Raw genomic sequence first — 26,889 nt, forward strand, 5'->3', positions numbered from 1 at the left:
GATTGTGAAAAATGACTCACATGGAGAGACACTTACAAACCCTATAGTGTACTTAAATGTGTTGGAAGTCTTGTGCATTAATAGTCTCACACACAACCATGATTGCCATCTTTGAAAGACAGTTAAATACAGTGAACAGAGAGTTGTGTTGATATTTAGTTGTTAATAGGCCAGATAAAAAATCAATGGAGACATATTCCCAAGGACCAAGTTGAACTCGTATAAGTTCATCAAAATGCTACACATGACACAAATTTTGATGTCTAGCACAATGCCTTTGTGCATGCATCACCACACAAACACACTCACAAATGGACAACCTTGTAACAGAGCTTGTCCTATAGATAGAGATTTTCAACTTATCATCCTTAAGGGAATGGCATGGAGGTAGATTTGAATCTTTGATCTATCAAGTATCCATTCAATCATGGTATAACATGTCTCATAATCAATCAATGTGCGACTTATATAATATACAGGACGCTCCTTAGGATCTTTATCATGCTAAACCAAGATGGCACTGAATGCTTTTGAAGAAGCGGAGGTGTAAAGGAAGAATGGTTTATTTGGTTGAGCCGGTTGTAAAATAGGAGGGTTATTGTTCAAATGAAAGCTTACAAGTGTCATTCCAAGAGAAAGTGACATTCTTCTTAAGCTAGGAAGTGAAAGGGATAGTACTATCTGTCAGATGAGAGACAAATCTACGAATAGCTTGTATCCTCCCTTGTAAGCTATGACATTGCGAAATGTTTCGAGGTGGAGGCATATTAATGATAGCGTCAATCTTTTTAGTATCAACTTCGATGCCTTTTCTAGAGATAATGAATCCAAGGAGTTTTCCACTACCAACCCCAAAGGCACACTTTTGTGGGTTCAAATGCATCTTATATTTAGATACCCTCTCAAAGATTTTTCTAAGTGCAGAAACATGTTCGTTTTATTGCATAGATTTAGCTAGAATATCATCTACATAATCGTCAAGAATCTTATGAATGTAATCATGAACATCAATGTCATAGCCCATTGGTAAGTAGCATCTGTAGTTCTTAACCCAAAAGGCATAACAACCCAACAAAAAGTTCCACAAGGGGTAAAAAAAGCAGCCTTGCATTGATCATAAGAAGGAATGAAACTCTTATTATATCCTGAAAATCTATCCATGAAAGTTAATAATGCGTGACTTGCAGTAGAATCCACAATCATATCAATGTTAGGAAGGGGGAAATCATCCTTCAAGGAAGCTTTATTTAAATCATGAAAGTCAGTGCATATCCTTATCTTATTTTCGACCTTTAAAACAACTATAGTGTTAGAAGTCCAAGGGGAATAATCTATACGACGTCTAAAACCGATATCCAAGAGTTTCTCTATTTCAGCCTTGATAAGAAGAGCAATACTAGGATTCATTTTATGAAACATTTTCTTAACTGAACCATGAGTGACGATCTTAGGATCAATGACAGGCATGTCAAAATATACCCAACCAAAAATGTCTAGGAATTCGAGAAGATCAATGAGTTGCTTGCGTTCATCTTCATACAAACATTTTCCAATCTTGATAACTTTTTTGGGGTCATTAGCATCAACTGGCACATCCATAGTATTAGAGATTAAGAGATTTCTTTGTTGAGTATATTCTATAGGTGGGAGATTATCTGTTACATCCCATATTTTGTTTAAATTTAAAATGCTCTATAATGCCATTGAGATTTCATGTGAATTGGAAATGGTTGGTTAAATTAGTTATTTCTTATGATTTCATGTGAACTGGAAATATTGGTTATTTGTTATGATTTCATATAAATTGGAAATGGTTGGTTAATATGGTCATTTGTTATGATTACTTTAACTACATTTGAATGATTTGGAAGTGCGCTTTCACCATGTTATTCCTCCTTGCAAGTGCGCAGCGAAGTAGGAAAGCAATTGACGGAGAAAGAATAGGGCATAAGCACCAACCTGTCACCAAGTTATTAGGTATTTGTCTAAACCACTATGGCCAAGGGGAAGCAGACTGGGACAGACTAAATAATACCAAGTGTCCACTATGAGCTGACTAGGTCATCTAACCTAAAAAGATACATACAAATATATATATATATATATATATATATATATATATATGAACATTAAATGAAATAAAATTGTTACCTTTAACTTGGAATCTGGGTGTTCTGTACCACTGATGACAGATATGATATATTATAATAAATACCCATAGTACTTAGGTATATTTGCACATATCACATTATATATGTCTGTACATATACGTATATTTTGATATAACATATATGTGTATATATATGTATGTATGTATGTATGTATGTATACATAAATAACACATACATGTACACTTAGGTAATATGAGTATTACTTATAATAGTATGGGAGAATTTCAATTTACAAATTAAATTTAATTTAACTCATAGTCTATCGGCCTCTTATAAATTCTTTTTTTGTTTTCGGCCTTTTACATTTATTTATTTCTTTTTTTTGTCAAGATTGCAACTTTCAACGCATGTCTCGCCACCTTGTATTCTTCATGCAAACGTAACTCTCCTTTGTGCTTTTGATAGCCGAACTTTCATCTATATACTTTGCAGACGCAGTTGAGCAGGGGTTTGCTCACACAACTCATGTTTTATAGCTGCAAATCTGCAATTGTTCAATTCATCTTCATATATATATTTTCCATTCTCAGCTAGCATACACATAACGGTACTATCCACTAGAAGCCTCAATAGAGATTGTTGATTTTTGGCAACCCAAAGCAAGCAATTTACATTACACAATCTCTCTTATGAGGTCATATGTCTTGAATTGATCATGTTACTTGACAGATTTTAGAATTACTATTCATAGTTTTCTCAAGTTGGTCCAATCGAACTAGAACTAGTAGTTGTGAGTCCATTCAAACTAGGGTAGGACTGTCATACCAATCACGCCAAGAATCCATGGGGTATTACTAATAAGTCTATGTTTTACCATATTTTTTCCTTCTAAAGCTTATGTATCTTGATAAGAAGAATCATTTGAATAAGTTGTTTATGCTTCCCAATATGGTGACATCGATTTCATATGTCCTTGAGATTGACGAAGTCTATCCTTGGCAAGAGAAAAAGAACTATCAAGTCACATAGATGTCATAATTCCTTATTTCTCTTTCTTTTGAAAAGTTTTGTGAAAGTAAAGATAACATTTTCTTCATTAAACAAATAAAATGTACATTGGAAAGTTACACCAAGGATCATTAAGGATAGCTAAGGATAATTGAGATGAGTGGTGTAGCCCATATGAATTGGACAAGATAATTAACGTGCAGAGAATGGAAGAATGCATTAGAACTATGAAGAATTACGACTTGAAAATTAGTAATCTAGTAATCTAGTCAGCTCATGGTGGTATTGGGTATTGGTTATGTTTGTCAAGTTGAGCGGTGGGTGATCAAGCACATAGTGTCCATCGGATATCCCTAGCTAGGGTAGGTTTAGTGGTGGATGATGCTGCTATGATCACCAAAGGTCAGAATAACTCATATCCGAATGAATAGCCTGCTAGGAGGTACCCACAATCTAGCCAACTATGTAGTTGACAAATCTAACACCAGGATGCTCAGGCAACAAGACGATATGGTGTATACATGCCCTATCTCGTGCAGGGTAGGGTCATTCTTAGTTGAGAATGAGTGGGGATTACACTTGGTCCATGGTTGGGAGGTTAAGCCGTTGTTAGTGCTTTTTCTCTCCTCTAAATGCCAAGACTTGCACACACAAAACAAATCAGATTCAACATTACTTGTCATGGTGTGATTTGAACCTTGTTAGTATCTCTTTCTGCTTTTCCAATTGCATCTTATTTCAGTTTCAGTTGTTCAACTTAATGCAGATACTTTTTTGTATATTTGGAAAGGTGGTTAGAATATTGTAGTTAGAACTTGTGTATTTTATCATGTGCAATATATTTTAGCTAATCTAATGATCGATTCATCTAGCTTATCAAAAGATAGCTAATCATTAGTTGATAGTAAGTCCTTATCATGTGAATGCAGTTAGTCAATTATTCTTGTTATTACTTTCGATTTGATGTGAATGAGTAGCTAGCATACTTTATTCGACAAGAATAAAAAGTATTTTAAGGCTTAGAAATTTTTGAGGTTACAGGATCAAAATATTGTTTGGAATCACTCTTCCCCAATATATCCATTAGTGTTCAAATAGTATGGCCTTCTCCTATTGTGATGAAAAGGAGGCAAATCCTCATATACCCTCATGAATTTTTCTACAGTGTCATTTGAGGAAAAGATATCCAAAGAAGGCTAAGATGTGGGTTTGTTAGTTTCAGAGGACCGCTACAAATGTGATTTACATTTGGAAAGAAGGAAGGTTTCTTATAAGGATTCAATCCCAAACCATAAGTATGTCACAGCCATCATTTGTTAGGGGAACATGTATTCTTGTTCAAACTTCCCACAACCTCGACCATTAAAACCATGTTTAGCGAGAAAATGATAACTAGGACCCTAATGAGCAGAGCCATATCAGAAAGAGTCAAAGGAGCTTCATAGGTCACTATGTCTTAATAATCACGTTAATAGTTTCAATAGTCTCATTATATGAAGCAGTAACAAAGTTATTACTCAACTATTCTAAAAGAGGAGTGGAAACAACTTTTTCAGTTTTAGGTTTTTGTGGTTTCATAAATGAAAGGTCAGAAACCCGGTATTCTCCAATTAAGGTAAGAGTAAAATCTAAAGTACCCCAATCATCCTTGGATAAAGTGGAAGAAGAGGGTGTCCTTAACAACTACTCATTACTCTCAAGTGTTGTCCTCCAAACAATGAGCATAATAAGAACTATAAGAGGCTCATTATTTGGAGGACAACCCTCGAGAGTAATTAGTGGTTGTTAAGGACACCCTTTGAGATTTATAAGAGGCTTAGAAAATAGAACTGGTTTAAAAAACTCAACATTACAAACAGTCTCACACAAAGGCAGCTATGATAAAAGCCTATCATAAAGGTTGGCTTAGAAAGATGTAGAGGAAGATGACAGAGGAATGATATGAAGGATTTTAATAACGTCCATAAGGCCAAAGCAGCCTATGGGACCCGCCTGCTAACTACAACCTAATCCATCTGTAACTCTTTGACTAACTCTTCTCTTCTTCGGTGCATGTTGATGATCAAGTTTGTGGTCTTGTACAACTATTTTTCCTCAAAGAGGTGGCTTAACTTGCAATTAAGATCTCATTTGTTACATCCAACACTTCACTACTAGAAACCTCACGAGGTTTACTAACAAACGTATCATCAAAGTACTCATCAAAGAAACCATATATCTAAAAAGTAAAACAAACTACTCACAATGAAATGAAATGCAATTATTTTTTGAATTTTTTCCTTAAGCAAAAATGAAGTACAAATCTAACAAAGCAATTTTATTTAATTTTGTGTATTTTCATGTTTATGAAATCTAACTGCACAAACATAAATGCAATGCACGAAAGGAAAGATCTAACTACCGCAATCAAACAAGGAGGGTTAACGTCAAGTTCACCAAAATGTTCAAGGGGAAAATGACATCAATCAGTCTAATAATACAAATAGGATAAGAAAAATTTAACACTTTCTCCCTAAGCCATTAAACATACGAGAAAGAGAGGCTTCCAAGCATAACTCTCAATATGACCCAAGTTAGATTAGCAAAACCCAAGTATGATAAAGGGATGTCAATGCTAAACAGAAGTTATACCAAAGAAGTACAAAAGAAAGGCCTCTTTCGTGCAGTGTAATTCGGTTAAAGATATGCAATATAAATGAAAAATTGAACTAATTGATTAAATGAGAAGTGTAAGATGGGTATGGGTACCAAATGTATTTAATCAGAAAAGTCGACCAAATTCTTCAAAAAGGTCTTGGCGAGTAGTTTCTAGATTTATGGTCACAAATTTGATAACCTCCTAGTCTGTTACGGAATTGGTGTATGTGGATGGCTATGAAGGGGTCTACCTTGGTCAACCCCTTGTTTTAGTGATAACCACCTCCACGAATAGTTGTTAGAAAGAATTTGTTGAGGGAAAGAACTTACATCTTGCTCATGACATTTAGATTATATTCCAAGCTCTTTTTGAAGGTGAACGGTATGCAAAGAAATATGAGCTACGAAATTGGAAAGATATGCTTGATAGTGCTAGAATGTAGGAAGATGAAACTATAAGGTCATATTTTGAAGGATAGTAGAGATTGTTGCAGGGATCAAGAGTTGTGATAGAACTATTATAGAGGAAGAAGTAATATGGAAGATCTTGAAGTCTTTGTCACCTGCTTATGAAAACAAGGTAATACTTGTAGAAGAACTCATTACTGTCACATCTAACTTTAATAGAGAAACATTGTTTGTGAAGTTATAAGCATTTGCATAGAGATTGAAGCAAAATCAGAAATCGGAATCAAACAAGAACAAAGATTGCTTTTAGAACTGATGCGTAGTTGGACAAGAGAACTTTAACCAAGAATGCAAGCATGAGTGGAGACTATGCTAGAGATTGGGCTATTAAGCAAGAGGAAGAAAGAAAGATTAATGAAGGTCTTGCATTACTCATGAAAAAAGAACCTAGAGCTAAAAAATCTTTTGCTTGTTGGACTTGTAAAGAATTTATTCATTTTCATACCAATGTCCTATGAGAGAAAGGAAGGTGAAACCTAAGAATCCCTACAAATCTAAGATTACAAAAAATTGCTTCTTTGTTGATGAAGATGATGAATTTGATTTCAAAGCTATAAATTCCTAGAAAGTGATGATGAGGATGATGAAATTAGATTTGTTTCTATTAAGGAAGTCAGTCCTGAAAAAGAAGAAAAAGCATTAGTATCACATGTAGAAAAGAAAAGGACAATTGGATTATAGATAGTGGATGCTCTCAACATATGACTCGTGACATGAATAAATTTGTTGAAATTAACAGTTATGATGGAGTAGTTAGAGTTGGTAACAATGCACCATGTCCTATTAAAGGAAAAGGATCTATTACACTTGATGGACAAACTAACACTAAAGATGTCTATTTTGTTGATATATTGAAACATAACTTGTTGAGTGTTGGACAGCTTGTTGATATTGGATATCTTTTGCAATTCACTAAGAAGACATACATAATCAAGTATAAGGATGGTAAACTGATTGGAATAGGTACAAGGACTAAAGGTAATGTTTTTCAATTGAATCCTATTGAGATGACATGTTTGGTTGCTAAAGTGGATGACAGTTGTGGCATAAGAGATTGTCATATAAACTTTGATAATATTGTGAAGATTAGTACTACAAATGTAGTAAGAGATCTTTTGACAAGGTTTGGATTAGAAAATTGTAAGATCATTCAAACACCTATGGTTACAAGATGTAAATTGTCAAGCAAAGATTAATCACCTAGTGCAATGTAAACAAAGTACAGATCAAGGATCGAAGGATTACAATATCTAACTCACACAAGACCAGATATAGCTAATGTAGTTGGGATTGTGGCAAGATTCCAAGCATATTCTAAAGAGACACACTTAGTAGTAGTAAAGAGGTTTCAGATATTTGAAGGGTACATCAGATTATGGGTTATGGTATGATAGATCACATGATTTTACCTTATGTGCATACATTGATGCAAATTGGGTAGGAAATGTGGATGATAGAAAGAGTATCGGTGGAGGAGCATTCTTCTTGGGAGAAAGGTTGGTTTCATGGTTTGGCAAGAAATAGGACTGTGTATCACAATCTATAGTAGAAGCAGTAGCAGCAGCAAACAACTATAATCAGATCATTTTGATGAAGCAAACGTTAAAGGACATAGGTATTGAGTTTCGAGAGCCTAATATCATTCATTGTGATAACACAAGTACAATTAGTATGTCAAAGAATCCAATACTACACTCAAAGACTAAAGACGCTTCTATAAAGTATCACTTTTGAGAGAGAAGGTAGCGGAGAAGGAAACCATATTGGAGTATGTTAGTACAAAGGAACAAATTACAGACATCTTTACTAAACCTTTGGCTAAGGATACTTTTGAGTACCTTGGAGGCATGCTTGGGGTAATTTCCCAACCTTCTTTAGAGTAATTGATGCAGGATATTTAGAGCATTTTCTTACACCTGGACTATATGTTTGGTGATGCTTCCTTTTGGGGAGTAGTCACTTTTCAGCAGAGTAATTGAAAACTCTTTGGTAAAGTTTTGTATAACAGTGCCTTTTGGCACTTGGAATTTTCACTTTTTTAGGTTTTATTGGAGATGATTGAACTTCTTAGAGTGGCATAAAGGCACCTTTGTCATCGATGTCAATAGTGAAGAGTAATACATGAAAAATCTTATGTGTGTATGGGGGAGAAGTGTTCAGATGAGAGAGTAATATCTATCAGGAAAGTTTTTAGTAGTTGATTGATGTCAATGGGGGAGCATTTCAGATTGATATTTTAGGTTGATGGTTTTTTATCATATGTTGACATCAATGCCAAAGGGAGAGATTGTTAGTATGATTGGGGAGATGATTGAGTGCTTATGTATTGCAATCATCACTCGGTTTGTCATTGATGTCAACATATATGCTTTCTGGTTATAACAATCAAAGTTGCAAAGGCAGATTTGATCAGCGAGGTCAGCAAGTGAAGAGTTATGCTCTGGGGATTTAGAATCGTGTTTGTGGATATGCCTTAATGTTATATCTTGTTCACGGAAAGTTATTTAAAGGATTGTGTGAGTTACAGTTGATTATGTGAAGACTGGTCATAGAGTAGTACAAAGGAAACTGTTTACTGGTAAATGAAATGCATTTGTTAAGCAAGATGAAATTTGAATTAACGGACTTGGGTTATGGTTAACCGTTGAAGACATGTTCATGATGATGTGTTCGAGGTAGCAAAATCTAGAGTTTAATTGGTGAAGGCCACTGAAGGTTAATGTAAGATTGATTCACTGCTAGTCGACTATTTGGTTGGATTTATTTTGGAAGTTGTAAATGTAATGTAATATACAATGTAATATCTTAATGAGGTCCTACATTATTCATTGTACATTAGGGAAGCCTCAAGGCCAACTCAATTAGTTGTTAGGACTTGGTATAAAGGAAAGATGTTTTCTTTGGTTGTAAGTGTCATATGTGTAATTGTAATTGTATTGATGTTGAGGATGCGAACTTGATGAGATTAGAGCCAAGGATGATGTTGAGGATGTATTGAGAACTTCAAAGGAATTGTATTGGAAAACAAGTTGTTGTATTTGTCAGTTCACCCTTGGATATGTTATCCTAAAGAATTGTTTTGTGAAGAAAGTTCTGAAGCAATTTGGACAATGGGTTCAATTGACTTCCTATCAACTCCTAACAAGGTTGGAATCCTCTAGCAAGGATTCAAAGTCTCCTTACATGGACTACATGTATTGATTGTATGTAATTGGCCCTTAAAAGACTCTTACCCTTTCACAAGGAATTTTTATATTAGTACATCATCTTGTGGGCATCACTCCCACTAGGGTTTTCCCTTTGATAAAGGGTTTCTATAGGTAACAGATCTTGTGTCATTGTACATGATTCTATGTTAACAAATCTTGTGTCATTGCATGATTCACCCTCCCCCCCCCCCTAGTTATGTTGGTGGAATTTACTTTCTAACAGTATCATGTCAAAAGCTTTCTTAAAGTGCACAAAAAATCAATAACTTTTCTCACCTTGATTGTCCCCAAAAAATTAATTAATTAATTGCCTAACAGTGATGTAGCAATCATTACTAGAGTATAAGGAGTATAAATTTAAGTGTGAATTTTTTATACACAATAAATGGTGCATTGTCACAATTTGATAGAATAAAGACGAGAATTGTTGATTCAAATCATGATAGAGCATTTGAAGGGATTTCACACATTAAATAGAATGTGACAATCATCGTTGTCATAACACAAACTTTATAGAATGTAGTGAGCATCATTGCTATAACACAAACTTTATAGAATGTAATGATCATCATTTATATAATATTCATTTATAATTATTTTTTACAAGAAGCTTATTGCTATAATCTCTAAAGTGTATATCCTTCAACTTATGATGAAGGTATTGCTCTGATACCACTTGATGAAGGGCCACACCACCCTTACCAACTCATAACCAAGAATGCCAAAATATAGAGACAAGAGAGATAAAATGCTTCCCAAAATTTTATTAAACTTGAAAATCCTTAGCAATTACAATAACCTTTCTACAGAAACCTCCAAGATCTCAACTTGTGCTCGCAAGCCACCAAGCAACCTCCTTGTTTCTAAACTGCAGCCACTAGCTCTTCTCCAATTTTATCCAAGATCCAAGTGTAAACTGCCTCACGTTCTGCGCTCTGTGCACACACTCACAACTTTATCACAATCCTGTTGTAAACTACCTCACCTTCGACGCTCTATCCACACACTCAGGAAAACTCACTCTTCACTTCCTCCTCCTCTTTCACACCTTGAAGCCTTCACACCTTCCAAAGCTTTACCTTCCACAGCTTCTACTTCTCGAGCTTCTCCTTCTCGAGCTTTCACCTTTCCAAGCTTCTATTTCTCAAGCTTGATTAGAAATGCTCATATGCCTTGCTTAAATAGGCACTTACCACCCAATGCATGACTTATCCACAACCTTCTAGAATTCCTCCTACACAATATCCACAACCTTCTACAACTTCCATAACCTTCTACAATATCCACAACTTTCTACAATATTCATAACTTTCTAGAATTCTACCCACACCTCGATAAATGGAATTGCAACCATTTTTTTTTTTTCTATTATGCCACCTGTGCACCTCGAAAATAGAAATTCCTCTTTTTTTTCTTTTTCTCTTTTTCCCTTTTTATTTATTTATTTTTTTCCTCTAATTTTCGTCACTTTCTCTCTCCTCCAATTTTTTATTTTTTATTTTTAAAAAAAAAAATTTACTAAATTTTCTCATGCAAGATGCTCCTGCATCAGACTCCCCTGGTAGATAGAAAAGTGTGTCCCACACTTTGACGCCAAAAAGAAAGATCTACCACCATCTTCATCTTCACCAAAGGCTTCCACCTCAATAGGGACAAAAAAACCAACGTGCAAATCCTCCACATCTGCATCACTCTATCAAACACCAGAATCTCAACCATCCAATCAGCATGCTCACTCCCAAGAACAAACTGAACATAATGCTTCAACAGAGATGTATAGCTCTGCAAGAACTCTACCCACTTCATATGCCTCTGATTCAATTTACCTTGGCTATTTAGATACTGTAATGCCTGGTGATCAATATATAAAACAAATTCCTTTGGCAATAAATAATGCCTCCATTTCTTTAAGGCCTGAACTATTGCATAGAACTCTTGATCATAAACATAATACTTCTTTTTTGCATCATTCAATTTTTCACTAAAATATGCAATAGGCTTACCTTCTTGGCTTAATACAGCCCCAATAGTGCTGCCACTAGCATCACAATCCACCTGGAACACCTTGCTAAAATCAGGAAGTGCCAACACAGGTTGTTCGTTCACCTTCTTCTTCAGCAATTCAAAACTTCTCGCAGCTGCCACAGTCCATTTGAACTCTTTTCTATCCCCTCTTATTGTGTCAGTCAGGGGTGCACATATGCCACTGAAATTCTTAATGAATTTTCTGTAAAAACTAAGCAGACCATAAAATGATCTCACCTCAGTAGCAGACCTTGGAGTAGGCCATTCCAAGATGGCTTTTACCTTCTCTGGATCCGTTTTAAGACCTTCAGGTGATATAACAAACCCCAAGTAGACTTTTTGCAAAGATACACTTCTTCAGATTAATTAACAGTTTCTCTTCCCTTAACCTTTCAAGGACACTATGAATATGCAATAAATGTTCTTCCAAAGTCTTGCTGAAAATTAAAATATCATCCAAATAAACAATAACAAATTTTTCCAAGAACTTCTTAAGTACCTCATTCATAAGCCGCATGAAGGTGCTTGGGGCGTTCGTCAATCCAAAGGGCATGACTAGCCACTCATAAAGACCCTCCTTGGTCTTGAAGGCAGTGTTCCACTCATCTCCTTCTCAAATCCGTATCTAATGATAGCCACTTTTGAGATCTATCTTTGTGAAGTACTGAGCTCCACTCAAGCAGTCCATAAGATCATCCATTCTTGGCAAATGAAACCGATACTTGATGATTATCCTATTTATAGCTTGAGAGTCCGTACACATTCTCCACTCTCCATCCTTCTTTGGTGCCAGTATTGCAAGTACTGCACATGGACTCAGGCTCTCTCGAATCAAACCCTTCTTCAATAGCTCCTGAACCTATCTGTTTAGCTCCTCAGTTTCAGTAGGATTCATCCTATGAGCCGCCTTGTTAGGCAAACTAGCTGTAGGGATTAAATCTATCTGATGACTGATTTGCCTTACTGGTGGCAGTCCTTCTGGAACATTATCAGAAATGATATCTCCAAACTCACTTAATAAATCTGAAACTTCAAGTGGTATTTCACTACTACCTTCCTTATCTTTTCTAGGAATCAAAGCATAGCACATATGCTGATGTTTCATGCCATCTAAAAATTTTCTTCCATCAACAAGACAGATCCTAGCACTGCTACATACCTTTTCACCTTCCTTTACCATGGGCTTCAGTTTGTGGCGAACTCCATCCTTTGTTAGAGAGTATGTGTTTGCATGACCATCATGTACTGCATGCCTGTCAAATTGCCACGGTCTTCCCAACAATAGATGGCAGACATCCATTGGAATAATATCACAGAGAACTTCATCATGGTAACTCCCAATTTTGAACTTCACTAAACATTGTTCACTTACCAGGACCTTATGATCATCCTTCACCCAAGCGATCCGATAGGGTTGGGGGTGTTTCTCCCTCTTGAGCTTCAGCTTAGAGACCATCTCTTCTGACACCAAGTTGTCAGTACTGCCACCATCAATGATCACATCACAACATTTATTCTCACATTTGCACCTGGTACAAAATAAAATCCGCCTTTGTCCCGGTTCAATCTCCCCACTTAGTAGAACCCTTTCATTTACTAAAGTCCCTCCTCTTTTTGCATCCTCTGAATGTGATGATTGTGCATCCTCATCCACATGAGCAACCCTAGCTTGGCCCTCAGCTCTCCTATTTGTTCTTCCTTGTCTTTGGGCGCATTCAAAGGCACGATGGCCTTGTTCATTGCAATGGAAACAAGTACCACGGAAACCTCCGCTTCCTGAACCTTGTCCACATCCTCTACCTCTTCCTCTCTGATCTCCAAAGTTTTGATCACGAGAGCGGTTGAAATCCTCATTCCTCTGGTTCCTGCTAGTACCCACATCTTCATTTTTTCTTTAGGTCTCATTTCGACCTCCAGATGACCTACAACTGCCCCTTCCTCCTTGACTGCGCCCTCTTTGTCTCCCCTCAAACTTTTTATTTAGCTTCTCTTCAACTCATAGGGCAAACTGGTATGCTCTTCAACGCTGGTCATTCTTACCAAACTTAATTCCTCTTGGATGCTAGGTCGTAACCCACTGATATAACAAGCAACCTTCTCCTGATTTGCTTCTGCATGCCCTGCTCTAATCAGAAGTCGATAAAACTCCTCCGTATATTCCTAGACTGATTTTCCTGCTTGCTTTAACCCATGCATCTTCTTAAACAAATCAAGCTCCTAGTCAACAGGAATGAACTGCTTCTTTAGTTTGCCATACAATATGTGTGAGGTCCCAAGGAATTGTTTGTGGTGTGGAATGACGTGTGGCTCCACATTGCAAATGTCACTTCTCCCATACGACCCTTTCTTTATGCAGTGTCATTGAAAACAAGGAGAAACGTCGAGATCCCATGCTTCCGAACCTTCCAAACATGAAGGTCTAGGGATAAGCTTATTTACCCTCAGCCTATAATTATGGATTTGTAGGATAACCAAATTCTAGTAAGCTTACTTGGCTTGCTTTAGCTATTTTACTTGTGTGTGATACATAGCCAATGATAGAAGGAAAATAAGAAGGTGTGATTTCTTATTGAAAGCTTCTCTTGCATGAATTGAAAACTAAACATTTACGGAGAACCCAAAGTACAATGACTCACTTCCACCTCTAGTGGGATAGATTTTTCACAACTTTTTTTTGGCACACATTGGGCTTGGCTTCACTTAGATTTAGAGTGTGATTTCTTTCACCCACCTTTTTTTTGTGATTTTGTATGATATTATGTTTTATGGATAATGTAAATACTTACTCATTTATCAAAATAAGGTATTGTCAACATATGAACATTTCTTCTTTTGATATATAGGATCAAGCATTTTTTAATTTTTGGTACCAAAAAAAATAGTAGTTGATGTGGATATGATGGAAAAAAAAAGAGTAAAAGCTAAGAATGATAATGATCGAGAAGAAGAGAAGGAAATAGAAGAAAAGGAAAGAGGAAGAAAAAATGATGATAAAAGAAGATGAAGGAGACAAGTCCACACACTTCAGCTTCAAAGAAGGAAGATACAATAGTGTAACAATTCATGGAACTTTCAGTAGGAGGAAAAAGTTACATTATACTAAGGATGAAAAAAAAGTCAAGGTAGAGCAAGTTCCAAAAGCTACTAATGAGTGCACCAAAAAGTAACAAAAGGACAAACATGAAGAGATGTCTTGGTAGAAGAAAGGGGATAAAATTGTTCCTTGGTTGCTAACAAAGAAAGGAAAAACAAATGGTGAATAACCAAAGGTTGCATGGATAGTAAATAGTGCAACATATAGGAATTCACATTATTATGAGAGGCATGATAATAAATGGAATCAACAAGTCAATCAATTTGGATCTACTTGAAATCAGAACAATTAGAATGATAAGTGGCATCATAGAAGTGATGATTGTGCATTGCAAAAATAAGAGTGTATAATAATGAAAAATGTAATCAAATGAGAACCAAAAAATGTAACCAACGATGCAATCTAGGCATTGCCCAGCTAAAACCACCACAAAGATTACAAATGGATGGTTGGGTGGTACTACTTGGTCATTTATGTAATGGTTTGCAACAATATTGTCGTTTATCTTCTCATGTTTCAAGGATGAAACATGTCATGGAAGGAGCACACTATGTACCTAAGTATATTATGTTGATTTATCAGGATCGCTGCAAATATAATGGCACTATATATGTTTTATGTGTTTTCCAAGTGCAAATTTGAATGCATATATATAGGAGTAGAAGAGACATGTCTCTATGTTAATCAATATTGGTTATTGTAAGTTAGTTTCCATTAGACATTATTAACAACAATATATATATTGATGATTGATCAACTACAATATGTTCAACCAATAACCATATGGGATTGACTCTAGATCAATTCAATCCGACTGAGGCTGCAACATTAACACTCTCTTAGCTAGGGAGGATTGTTATAGAACACATTATACTCTCAAGCACATAGAGAGATATCATCTCAATATGATATTCTTAAAAAAAACATATTTAAGGATATCAACATATATCCATCAAAATAGATGTTATCTTTTGATATCATTTGAAATATGATTCAACAAGGAATATCAATGATATGATATTTATCACTCTCAAATTCTTGTGGTATGTGCACTAGCATCAAGTTCATGATGCCTATCAAAATAATGTGTTATCTAATCTTCGGCGCACTCCAGGACAGCAATTGAATGTAGTCTATGAAATAACAAGTAATCTTATCAGATTTCCACAATCCATTTGAAATATAAATTTTGTTTATAGATTTGATTGTGTGTGTTTTTTTAGCATCAACTTTTCAAATCAAACTCCATGATCCATCATCAGGATAAGAGAATGCAAGAATGTAATAGTAAAATGTGATATCAGATTCAGAGGGAGTCCGACAGTTTATCTCAGGCATTTTTGGACGAAGAGAGCTTCTAAGGGAGCAGCTAGAGGATCTAACTTTCTAGGATCTTTGTTCAGAGGGAGAATTTTGAGGTGCAATTCCTTGTTATGAGTTCTTCTCTACGAAAGAAAAGTTCGAGGTGAAATTCCTTGTAATGCATTCTTCTCTGTAAGAGACAAGGTAATCAGGATGTCATGATCTCCATCATGACAAGTATCATTATCTCCGGCACATTCTGGGGCAAAAACTTAATGTAGTCTATCATGATACGTTCGTTATCATGATCTCTGGCACATTCCAAGATAGTAACTTAATGTAGTCCGTCATGATAACAGGTCAAGCCATTGTTACGATCATTACCTTACAATAGCAATCTCACAAATACATCAATGAAAGATCATCACCTTTCATGATGTTATCCAACAAAATCATGTAGTAACTCACATGATATCTACCATAAACCATGTCAGAGGGTGGATCCACCATAACTACTTCTAGAGGGTGGAACAAGGGTTTTCACCACAACCTTCTCTCTTACAGAGAAGAATGCATTACAAGGAATTTCACCTCGAACTTTTCTTTCATAGAGAAGAACTCATAACAAAGAATTGCACCTCAAAATTCTCCCTCTGAACAAAGATCCTAGAAAGTAAGATACTCTAGTTGCTCCCTCATAAGCTCTCTTCGTCCAAAAATGCCTGAGATAAATTGTCGAACTCCCTCTAAATCTGATATCACTTCCGACTTTGTGGTAACAAGTCGTTACTTCCTCATGATGTACACAGGGGTAGGCCCATCAAAATCATGCAATCACTCACATTTAATTTTAGACTCTCACTGAATATCAATCTTTTGAGCTCCTCGTCCAACATTCCCTTTGAAGAAGTGTCAGACTCCCTCTTGATGGAAGAGCCCCTTGTCTTGTCTTTATTTCATAGTCCTATATGTTATCACCCACAAATATAACTCAACAAAATTCCTAATGCATCATTCTTCTTTTCTTGGAAGAATATCCCTATGCACATCAACATCCTTGCCGCAAATTGCTCCAATGAAGGCCCATATATCAAATGAAAGGATGATTCAAATTTGAAACCCTGATGATGTCCCTTCCCTGACATCTCCCCTCTACAAATGGTTCAAGTGGGAATGGAACATTGGTTATTATTATCCCCTGTACAACGTAAGATTCCAACTCATTCCATTTTATAGAGTTAGATCATTTCTTCCAATTTGCTTTAGGAGAAAGCCTATAATCCATCTATGATCTCAGTGTATATTTGCACGGACATGAACATATAAAAGCCTCTACTCTACATGTCATTCCAAACCTCCAAAAAACATCTGGCTTAAGACCTTTGTATAACATCTCATCCAGTAAGCTGCATGTATCATCAACTTTGATTGCCATGCAAAATCTTCAACAAATCTAAAACCTGGTAAGCATCCACCAATCCTCATATATAATTTTCAGCTTCCAATATTAGACAATATAACATTTGGCAGTCTTATCAAATCTCTGTGGCAATATCAATCAACTAACCCAATCTGTTATAATGATCCGAATAACACCCTTCCAAATCAAATACAGTCCCCTAATAAAGTCCAGCCAATCCCTTCAAATTCTTCTACAGTAGTACATATTTTCAGAGTTTCGCTAGTCTCCACTTATATAATATTATCTTCTAGACTTTCATTTCAAATCATCTATATTGTTGTCTCTCATGGAATGAATATGAATGAATTTACAGAGGAAATCAATTGATGAACCATAGGTTGGGATGTTTTTGTTTCGTTATTAAGCCGAGAAGCTTTCTACAGTGGTAGCAATCTTCAATGTAAACATTTTCCCTTTTGAAAAAAATTTGATGTTCATTTACATGTCAAAAAAAAAAAGAAATAGACTAAATATAATTAAAATTGTGAAAATTACAGAGAAGAAATGGAAGTAAAAAATGAGGCGGATCAAGAGTCTCGAATCATTTCCTCACGCCTCTTAGACTTACATAAATATGCGATGATGAAAATTATGGGATTATAAAATTAAGCGCCTCGAAAAGGATATCTCTTGGCTTATTTTATATATATATATATATATATATATATAAAAGCAACTAACTACCAACTACCTCCATCGTGGACAATACCACCAAAACAACTGAACCACAAAAAGAAGTATCTTAATATAAACCCAGATCATCAACTCAACAGGTTTAGACACTTGTAACTCATATCATATAAACAACAATGGTTTAACTTAATCGTTTTGATTTTAATCTTCTTCATTTAGGTCCCTCGAGAATTGCAGACTCCCCGACTCTTTGAATGTTCAACGCACATATCAAACTTTCATTGTTAACACACAATTCATTGCTGATTGCTGAATGTTATTTTAATATTTGTGTATATCCTTCGAGTTTGTCCATGCGTCAAGCATATGGTCTCCTTTTGGTTTTCAATGTTAAAATAGGTGTGAGATGACACATCGTGGCAGAGCCATTCCATCTTCTTCTTTCACGGTAACTTCTATGTTTATTTGTTTTATAACCTTCTTGCGTTTCATTTTTGATGAAACTGTGAAGATGTCCTCTTAACCTTATCGGCCCCATTGCCCATTACCTTAGTCTTCACCTTATAAATTCCCTCCATGTGTTGATGCTTGATTTGTAATTAAAATATCGATCAGTCTATTTGCTGGCTTCTAATTGTTTGAACCGACAAAAGCAATCTCTTCTCTCTATAAATATATCCACTATCTCTATTGAATGCACATCTAATCTGGGCATGACTATAGCGGACTATTAATCAATGCCAATCCAATCTAATGATACTGCAATGATAGTCCATCGACCAAATATTAGTGACTATAGTTTCCAACCATATTAGTGAGAATGGTAGGTGCTTGATATAATTCATAGAGACCAATATATTAATTGTCTACAACTAGTAACAACCAATATATGAAAAATCAAGCAAGGGCGTGATTCCCTCACTTTAATGTTCGATGGTGTTTGATCATTGATGGCGGATTGCTTATTCCTTCAAAGGCTAACCGGTCCCATTTAAATATTTTCCCCTTACACTGACTAAATTCTTCATATCTTCCATTCTGCACTTGGGCGCCATTTGTAACTCACTTTAGAGTGCACGCAAAAAGGTGATCTTTAAGGAAATTCCCCTCTATTATTTTAATATTGACATTAGTGTTATTAGATCTCATAGCCTTTAATTATGATGAGTCCATGTTCAATCATTGACAATTTCTTCGCTTTTTTCATCTATTGTAGAATGTGTAGGCTATCCTTCTCCAGATGGGCAAGATAATTGGTTGCCACTTCTAGGAGTTTTTGTAGCAGACGGGCCCAATTGCTGGAAGGATGTTGCAATTGAAGCATGTGGGCTCAATGAAAACCTCTACATACTTTGAGAATCTTTTGAGATTTATAAAGGATTCTTTCCATTGAATAAACTTGTGATATATCAAGTTGCAGAGAGGAAAGATATCTCCACGATATCTTCTTGGTCATGGGTGTGTAAAGTGACTGGCTATTTGCATCACTAGCGTGGTGTAAACCACGTGAGAATTTTGGATGGGTTGAGCCCATAAGGAAGCTCACTTTTCTTTTATATTTTTTACTTTCCAGATCTCCATCGGAGGAAAGTTAAATTGCATTTGTTCTTATTACAACTGCATTTTATTTATCTTCCAACACGATATATTGCTGTGGGAATCATCAACTCTTCCTATGTGTGGTGGACTTCCATATCAAAATCTCTTCAAACCACCATTTATATAGTCGCTACCTTTCGCTCTCATTCCAAAATGGCTACAGATGCAACGTACAAGCGGCAGATATGATTTGACATGTTGAATAGAATGTGTTACTTTTCTAATCTTTCCAATGACTGCCAAGGAAAATGAAAGTTTCCTAGTAACCGATATAAACTCTGCTCAATACGATGGTTCTCTTATGATATGTCTATCCAATCCCTATTTATTCCCTCCTAATAATCTCTTCTTTTGCTAGCTTTTGTACTTCTGTAGCCTAGCTCTGATACCATGTTGATTTATCAGGATCACTACAAATGTAATGATACTGTATATGTTTTATGTGTTTTCCAAGTGCAGATTTGAATGCATATATATAGGAGTAGAAGAGACATGTCTCTATGTTAATCAATATTGGTTATTGTAAGTTAATTTCCATTAAACATTTTACCAACAATATATATGTATGTATGTATGTGTAATTGATGATTAATCAACTGCAATAATGCTTACCCAATAACCATAGGGGATAAACTATAGACCAATTCAATCCGATTGAAGCTACAACAATAACATATTATAGTATTAATTTATATAGTGCATGGAGTTGTTAACATGAATTACACATCTCTCAAATGAGTTTAGTTTTATCATGAATTGTATTAGGTAAGAGGTGTGCATGGGTTAGTTGTTTACTCCCCCATTGCATTATTAAGAGGTCTGTGTAAAGAAGGTTGAAATCACTCTAAAGATAGAGTGTGATATGTATTTGGATCTCATGAAGATAATGACAGTTAGGAGCTTCTTCCATAAGAATAATTGCAAGATGTTACCCTATCTAAAGGGTTTATCCTCTTTTTGCATCAAAGATCAAATTTTAAAGCATCTTGGGCCATCAATATCTCTTGTGCTGTGTGATTATTGTCTACAATTTATTATTTTTATTATTATATGTGTGGATATTATTACTTAGTCTACAACTGTTGAATAAAAAAAATTCTAAAATAAAGGAATGGACCTCTCACCACTACTTCAAACTCTTTATCATATTCTCTCTCATACAAATTAGTGATAATAGAAGCATAAGTATGTCACCTATTTTAAAAATAATTGATCAAGCATTTATATAAATACTCAGAGGATTTAATACTACTATATAATGTAGCATAGTTTTATCATTCAATTGTAAGTATTTGGTCTAGTTGGTCTTATCCTTGTTTGTGTACACATTTGGATTTTAATAAGTAGCAATCCCATGTGGATTTGATAAACTAACAGATTCGAGATACATAGTCCCAGACAAGGTGAATTTATTCCTCTAAGGTGATACTCAAAACAAGGTTATAATCAAATATATTCGTTTACATGTCCAATAGGATTACATTTATAACTGACCTCTCCATTTGAATTCCTCTCCTAGAAAATTGACTAGAGTTTGTTTGCATCTTTTGATTCAAGTTCTCCAAAGTTTTGTTTGTAACCACAATTCATTTTTCTTCCCAGGATATTACAAGGGTATAAAATAAAAATAATTCCCAACACAATTCCCACCCTTGACAAAGATGTCATAAGACATCCGCAATAGATCGGAAAAGAGAGAAATGATGGATTTGAGATTGAAGGTTGCAACAGAATTCAAGACAAGAATAGTGTCCCATATTTTCCAAAGGCTGCTATTATATTGAGCACCTCAGCTCGATCATTCCCTTGTGTTAGTCTAATGGTTGAGAAATTTTGTTTTTGAAAGAAAGGTCCCAAGGTATTTATGTCTCATTTGTAGTAAAGTGGTTAGATGCCTCCCACACTAAATATAATGTAGTTCTATACAAGTCACTATATATGGACCAATAATAAATTTTCATGAACCAAACAAACAAACAATTGGTTTCATGAACTATCAACAAGGCCCAGTTTGGCAGTTTGGCGGAGGAGCCAATAGATTATGTAGACTATAAATAATTTATTGTATTAAGGTGTTGTATAGGAAAACTGGGTAAGAGGCAGTGTAATAAGAACAAACTTCCATCTTCTGAGTTCCAGATGGGGGTTCAACAACTGACAAAGAGGAAATTGTTAGCAGTTAAACAAGTGACAGAGGGGAGACTGGCAGTACTATCGATACTAGGCAAACAATTGTAACGATTACTCAATAGCAATTTTCTAAGCATATTAATAAAACACCTCAGAGTTGAAAACTGGTTTTCCCCAGATTGGGGTTTTATTGAGGGACGTTTATCCAAATTATTTGTGTTGTTTGTGTATTTGATTCCTCTCATTTTTTGCTACAATTTTTATGCTAACTTGTTGTGTATAGTTGTGAATAATAGTAAGTTAATATCACCTTATAGGTAAGAGAAAAATCACAGGGGTCATGTGAACGCAATAGTAATGAAAGGACAAACATGAGGAGATGTTGAGAAGAAAAATTTTTAAAAGGAGGAAAATTTTGTTCCTTTTATTGGTTGTCAACAAAGCAAGTAAAACAAGCCAAGAGCCTATAACACATCGGTAACTTGTGAGCCTCTCAAGTGGGAGGTCTTAGGTTCAAGTACACTCGAGCTTAACACATTATAATAATAATTAATTACAACAAATATTAATAATCAGTCTAGGCTTCGTCCAGTTGCCTATCAATAAAAAGTAAGCAAAACAAATATCAAAGGTTACATGGATAGTAAAGAGTGCAATATATAGGAGTTTATGTTATTATGAGAGGCAAGAATCATAAAAAGAAACCATCTTAGAGGAATGATAATACATGGAATCAACAAGTCGACCAATTTGGATCTACATGAAACCAAAGGCACAATTAGAATGGTTAATGGAATCATAGAGGTGACGGTTGCACATGGAAAAATAAGGGAACATGCTATGATGAAGTATGTTATCAAATGCATACTACAAAATGTAACCAATGATGCAATCTAGGTATTGACAAGCTAAAGCCACCACAAAGATCACAAATGTTTGTAAAGACTTGCAACAATCTTGTTGTTTATCTTCTTATGTTTCAAGGATGAATGCAGTATGTTATCGAATGCGTACTACAAAATGTAACCAATGATGCAATCTAGGTATTGACAAGCTAAAGCCACCACAAAGATCACAAATGTTTGTAAAGACTTGCAACAATCTTGTTGTTTATCTTCTTATGTTTCATCTTCAAGGATGAAACATGTCAAGGATGGAGCATATTATGTAGCTAAGTATATTTTATTATAATGTATATGGGGCATGGATTTGTTGACAATGCAGGACACATCCCTCAAATTAGTTAAATTGTAATATGAATTATATTAGATAAATAACAGGCTTATATGGGTTGGTTGTTGACTCCTCCATTGCATTAATAAGAGGCCTATGTAAAGAAGGTTAACATCATTGTAAGGATATACAAAAGAGTGTGATGTGTGTTTGGGATCTCATGAAGATAATGACATGTCGTAGCTTCTTCCATAAGAATAATTTCAAGATATTACCCTATCTCAAGGTTTATCCTATTTTTGCATCATAGATTGAATTTTAGAGCATTTCGGGCCATCAATATCTCTTGTGGTGTGTGATTTATCTTCTACAATTTGGTAATCTTAGCACTTGTGGGTATCCCTTTTGGTATTTGTTAATAAATATGGGGGCCTAAAGTTGGTTATTATTTCAGATTCATTATATTCTGTGGGTGTCCCTTTTCTGATTTGATTCTGTCCTGTTTGGAGAGATGTAGTTACTGATTTTGTGGATTTTTTATATGAATCCATGTTCTCTTGTCAAGGGTGTGTCCTAGAGGATGATAATTATTATAGACTGTTTCTTACATGATTCCACGGTTATTGTCCTATGACGTAGTGTATTGCTTATTGTTTGTCATGATTGTATGGCTATTATATAACAAATTTCCTTTCACATTTTATGACAATTTGTAGGCAACTTACTATACTCATGAAAAGATCTTATGCTATCACTTCATGATGTTCGAGCATTTGAATTCTCACACTTTCCTTCCTATCTTCCTGCCATTGTCATGTTCAACAATCCCTAAGTTGTTTCTACTATAGCCTTACCAATGTTATTTAGAAGACCATGAAACTCATGTTTGCACAAAGGAAAGCCTTGATAATCTGAGACATGCACCCTATCTTAATTTGAATGCAAGGATATGGCCTTTCAATCAGTTATCAAAACATATCAGACATGATGCAAAGCACACACACCAAATAATCACACTAAAAATACGACATACATGGAACAAGCATACAGATTCAAGATGATGCAGAGTGTAGACATAAAGACAGGTAAAGCATGGAGTGTACACTTAAAGCATGGAGTATCCATGGAAGGCACGCAAGTAGAAGTGAACAATACACCCAAAACATGAAGCGTACACACAAATACACATAGAGAGCATGAATCATGGACAGGAATATACATAAGGTATGAATCATACACAAGGCACGAATCACATACCTGAATGCACACAAGGCATAAATCTTACACATGAAAACATGTAAGGCATGAGTCATATGCATAAGGCATGAGCATACGTTAGACACAGGAAGCATGAAGCAATACACTTAAATACACTTCAGACAAGTAAGGTGAGAAGCAGTACATAAATGCACATCAGACACGTAAAGCATGAAGCAATAGTAAATACACTTAAATTAATAAATACATGTCAGACATGTAAGGCATGAAACAGTACATAAAAGCACAAAGAATACACGTAGAAAAGTACATATAGATTATGAATGTTCATGTTAGACATGTAGTTAAGTGTGCATACATATAGAAATGCAACGCTGGCCTACTTGATTTTATTTTTTACCAACTTAAGAAGAACGGCTGAAAAGTTAAACCTAATTAGATGGCGATTAAAGCAGGCTTGTCTCACGGTCTAGGAGGAGTATGCTCTGATACCAATTGTAATTCCCCTTCCTAATATAAAATTGGTTTGCATTATAAATTATGTGTGCAAAGCACGGGCATCGTGTGCAAAGCACGGGCATCAAACTTAACAGTGGTCATATAACAGTTAACTTATCCCAATAAATGAGGTCTTGGATTCTGGCCTTCAAACTAAAAAAATGTGCACTTGTCTATGCAAGAAGAACAAAGAATTTAAGTGTATAAAAAGTGGTACATTCATTTAAAAGTAACCTGTTTCAGAACTCCAAATTTGTTGCCTTCAATTTTGTTTAAGATGAAATTATTTGCGAAGCATCAATACTTTGTGTTGTGTAGTCATGCTTATTCTTAGATCCACAAGTTCCAAGTCTCTCTGGAGAAAAATTATAACTGTTAGTTTCAAATTTTTGGAGTTATTCACTACACTAGTAACCGTCGGAGATTATATGATATGAAGGATTTTAATAACGTCCACAAGGCCAAAGCACCCTGTGGAACCCACCTGCTAACTACAACCTAATCCAGCTGTAACTCTTTGACTAACTCTTCTCTTCTTTGGTGCATGTTGATGATCAAGTTTGCGGTCTTATACAACTGTTTTTTCTCAAAGAGGTGGCTTAAATTGTTGTTTTCTAATATCTCTGAATACCCAGACCTGATGTCGTTGTACATCGGGCATTCCATGACAAAGTCATATTCCGTTTCAATGGCTCCCATGTCACAATATAGACAGATCCTATCTTCCCACTCCTCTTTTGGCACTCTCCATCTTCCCATCTCGCATCTCAGGTGGTGAGGGCTAGTCCTAAGCTGGGCTATGAGCATTTTGGCCTTCCACTTGATATCCGCTTTTTCCTCGTGACAAGCATTGGGATTAAATCCCTTAACATAGTGGAACTTTTTTCTCCCCATGTGCTTTGTCCACACGATGTTATGAAATCTCTCACGGACAAACTTCTTGATTTCTTCAGGACAGCAATAGGTAATGCATCTCTAAATTGGTAGTAAAGTAAAAGCCAAAGGGAAGGGAAACTACTGAAGATTGTCGGCCAAGGCCTCGTTACGATTGACAAAGCTTTTCAAGTAAATGTAAAGTCTTGAATCTTTGTTGATAAAAAAATGCTATAGGGAAGGGCAAATGTTGAAATTTTCGGAAGATTTTCAGAAAAATGCAATGTCTTGTATCTCAAAATTGATAGAGAAAAATGTTGAAATCTTTTGACCAAAGACTGTTCTAGATTGACAAAGCGTTTTTTGTGGATGCCATGTCTTTGATCCAACAATTGACAGAGAAAACTATTTAAAGGAGGGAAAAAAAAACTGACCGAGCTAATTCCAGCGGCGAAGAAAGGAATTGAGGGCAATTTGTTGGAATTGGTGTTGGCATTGGCATTAGCCTTTCCAGGATTGGCGGCGCGATAGGCTTCCGGGGGCATGTTTCCATATACGACAGAGACATTAACCCCAGCCTTCTCCCATACATTGCCGTCCTGTAGCACGCGGCTGATGCCGCCACCGCCACCGGGCCTCGACCACACGTCCTCCCTAAACTTTGAGCCATCAACTGCCTCCACCGCGCTGCACACTTCATCCTGCGCTTTTCTTATCGTCTTCTCAAAACGCGCTCGCACAGAAACGTCCCACTCTTCCGTCTGGCGCAGAAAAGTCTCTGGTTTTTCCGCCATGACCGACTCTTTCTCGATTGCAGTTGCCTTCACACAAATGTTACTGCCTGTAAACCTTGAATTGCGCCTGCTGCCGCTCCTCCGATTTGAACACAAGCGATTTGAGGGGTAAAATCTTGTAGAAACGGCTAAGGCGCTCGACATTTGGGAAAATAAACAGCGATCAATGCAATGAAGTTGAATCTAGAACTACTCCAATGAGCTTTGTCAACACTAGAATTTATCTGTGTTTGGAGAGCCTCGTTTCAGTAAGTAGGAATGAATCTGCGTGTTCAATCCGGGTGCGGATAAGCCCATGGTTAGAATGCCTTTCAAAGTTTTGATTGAGAGTCCTGACAGTCTCCCTATCTTCAGGACTCGGAATGCAACTGGTTTAGGTGGAGGTATATGCCAGCGTGTAATTTCAAAAATTAAAATGAATTTAATGTTAATATTTAGCTTTTGAATTAAAATGTCTTTTTTAATTAATGTTTTGGGAAGACAAGGGAAAGAGAAGGAAGAGAGCAAGTTCTCTATCACTATGTCAATTCATGTTAATCATTTATTCATTTATTTTTTATTTGTATTTTTTTAAGGTGAAGATAAAATGGTGAATGAAGGAAAGGTTCTACAAGACTAAATAGTCTTTAGAATCAAGAAAAACATCCTTAATTTA

General features: G+C 35.7%; 1 protein-coding gene across 1 annotated transcript in view; it reads right to left on the bottom strand.

The window, feature by feature from the left end:
- Positions 1 to 26,609, bottom strand: part of LIN2 (Coproporphyrinogen III oxidase) — a 47,670-nt gene extending 21,061 nt beyond the window's left edge. Inside the window, exon 1 of the mRNA XM_089825406.1 lies at positions 25,875 to 26,609. Within this exon, the coding sequence (XP_089681532.1) occupies positions 25,875 to 26,378 (504 nt within the window). The 5' untranslated portion in view covers positions 26,379 to 26,609. The remainder of the gene's footprint in view (positions 1 to 25,874) is intronic.
- Positions 26,610 to 26,889: the final 280 nt, after the last annotated feature.

This window comes from Cupressus sempervirens, chromosome 4 (genome assembly GCF_028749045.1).
Source record: "Cupressus sempervirens isolate cs-2001-9-10 chromosome 4, ASM2874904v1, whole genome shotgun sequence".
Classification (NCBI taxonomy): domain Eukaryota; kingdom Viridiplantae; phylum Streptophyta; class Pinopsida; order Cupressales; family Cupressaceae; genus Cupressus; species Cupressus sempervirens.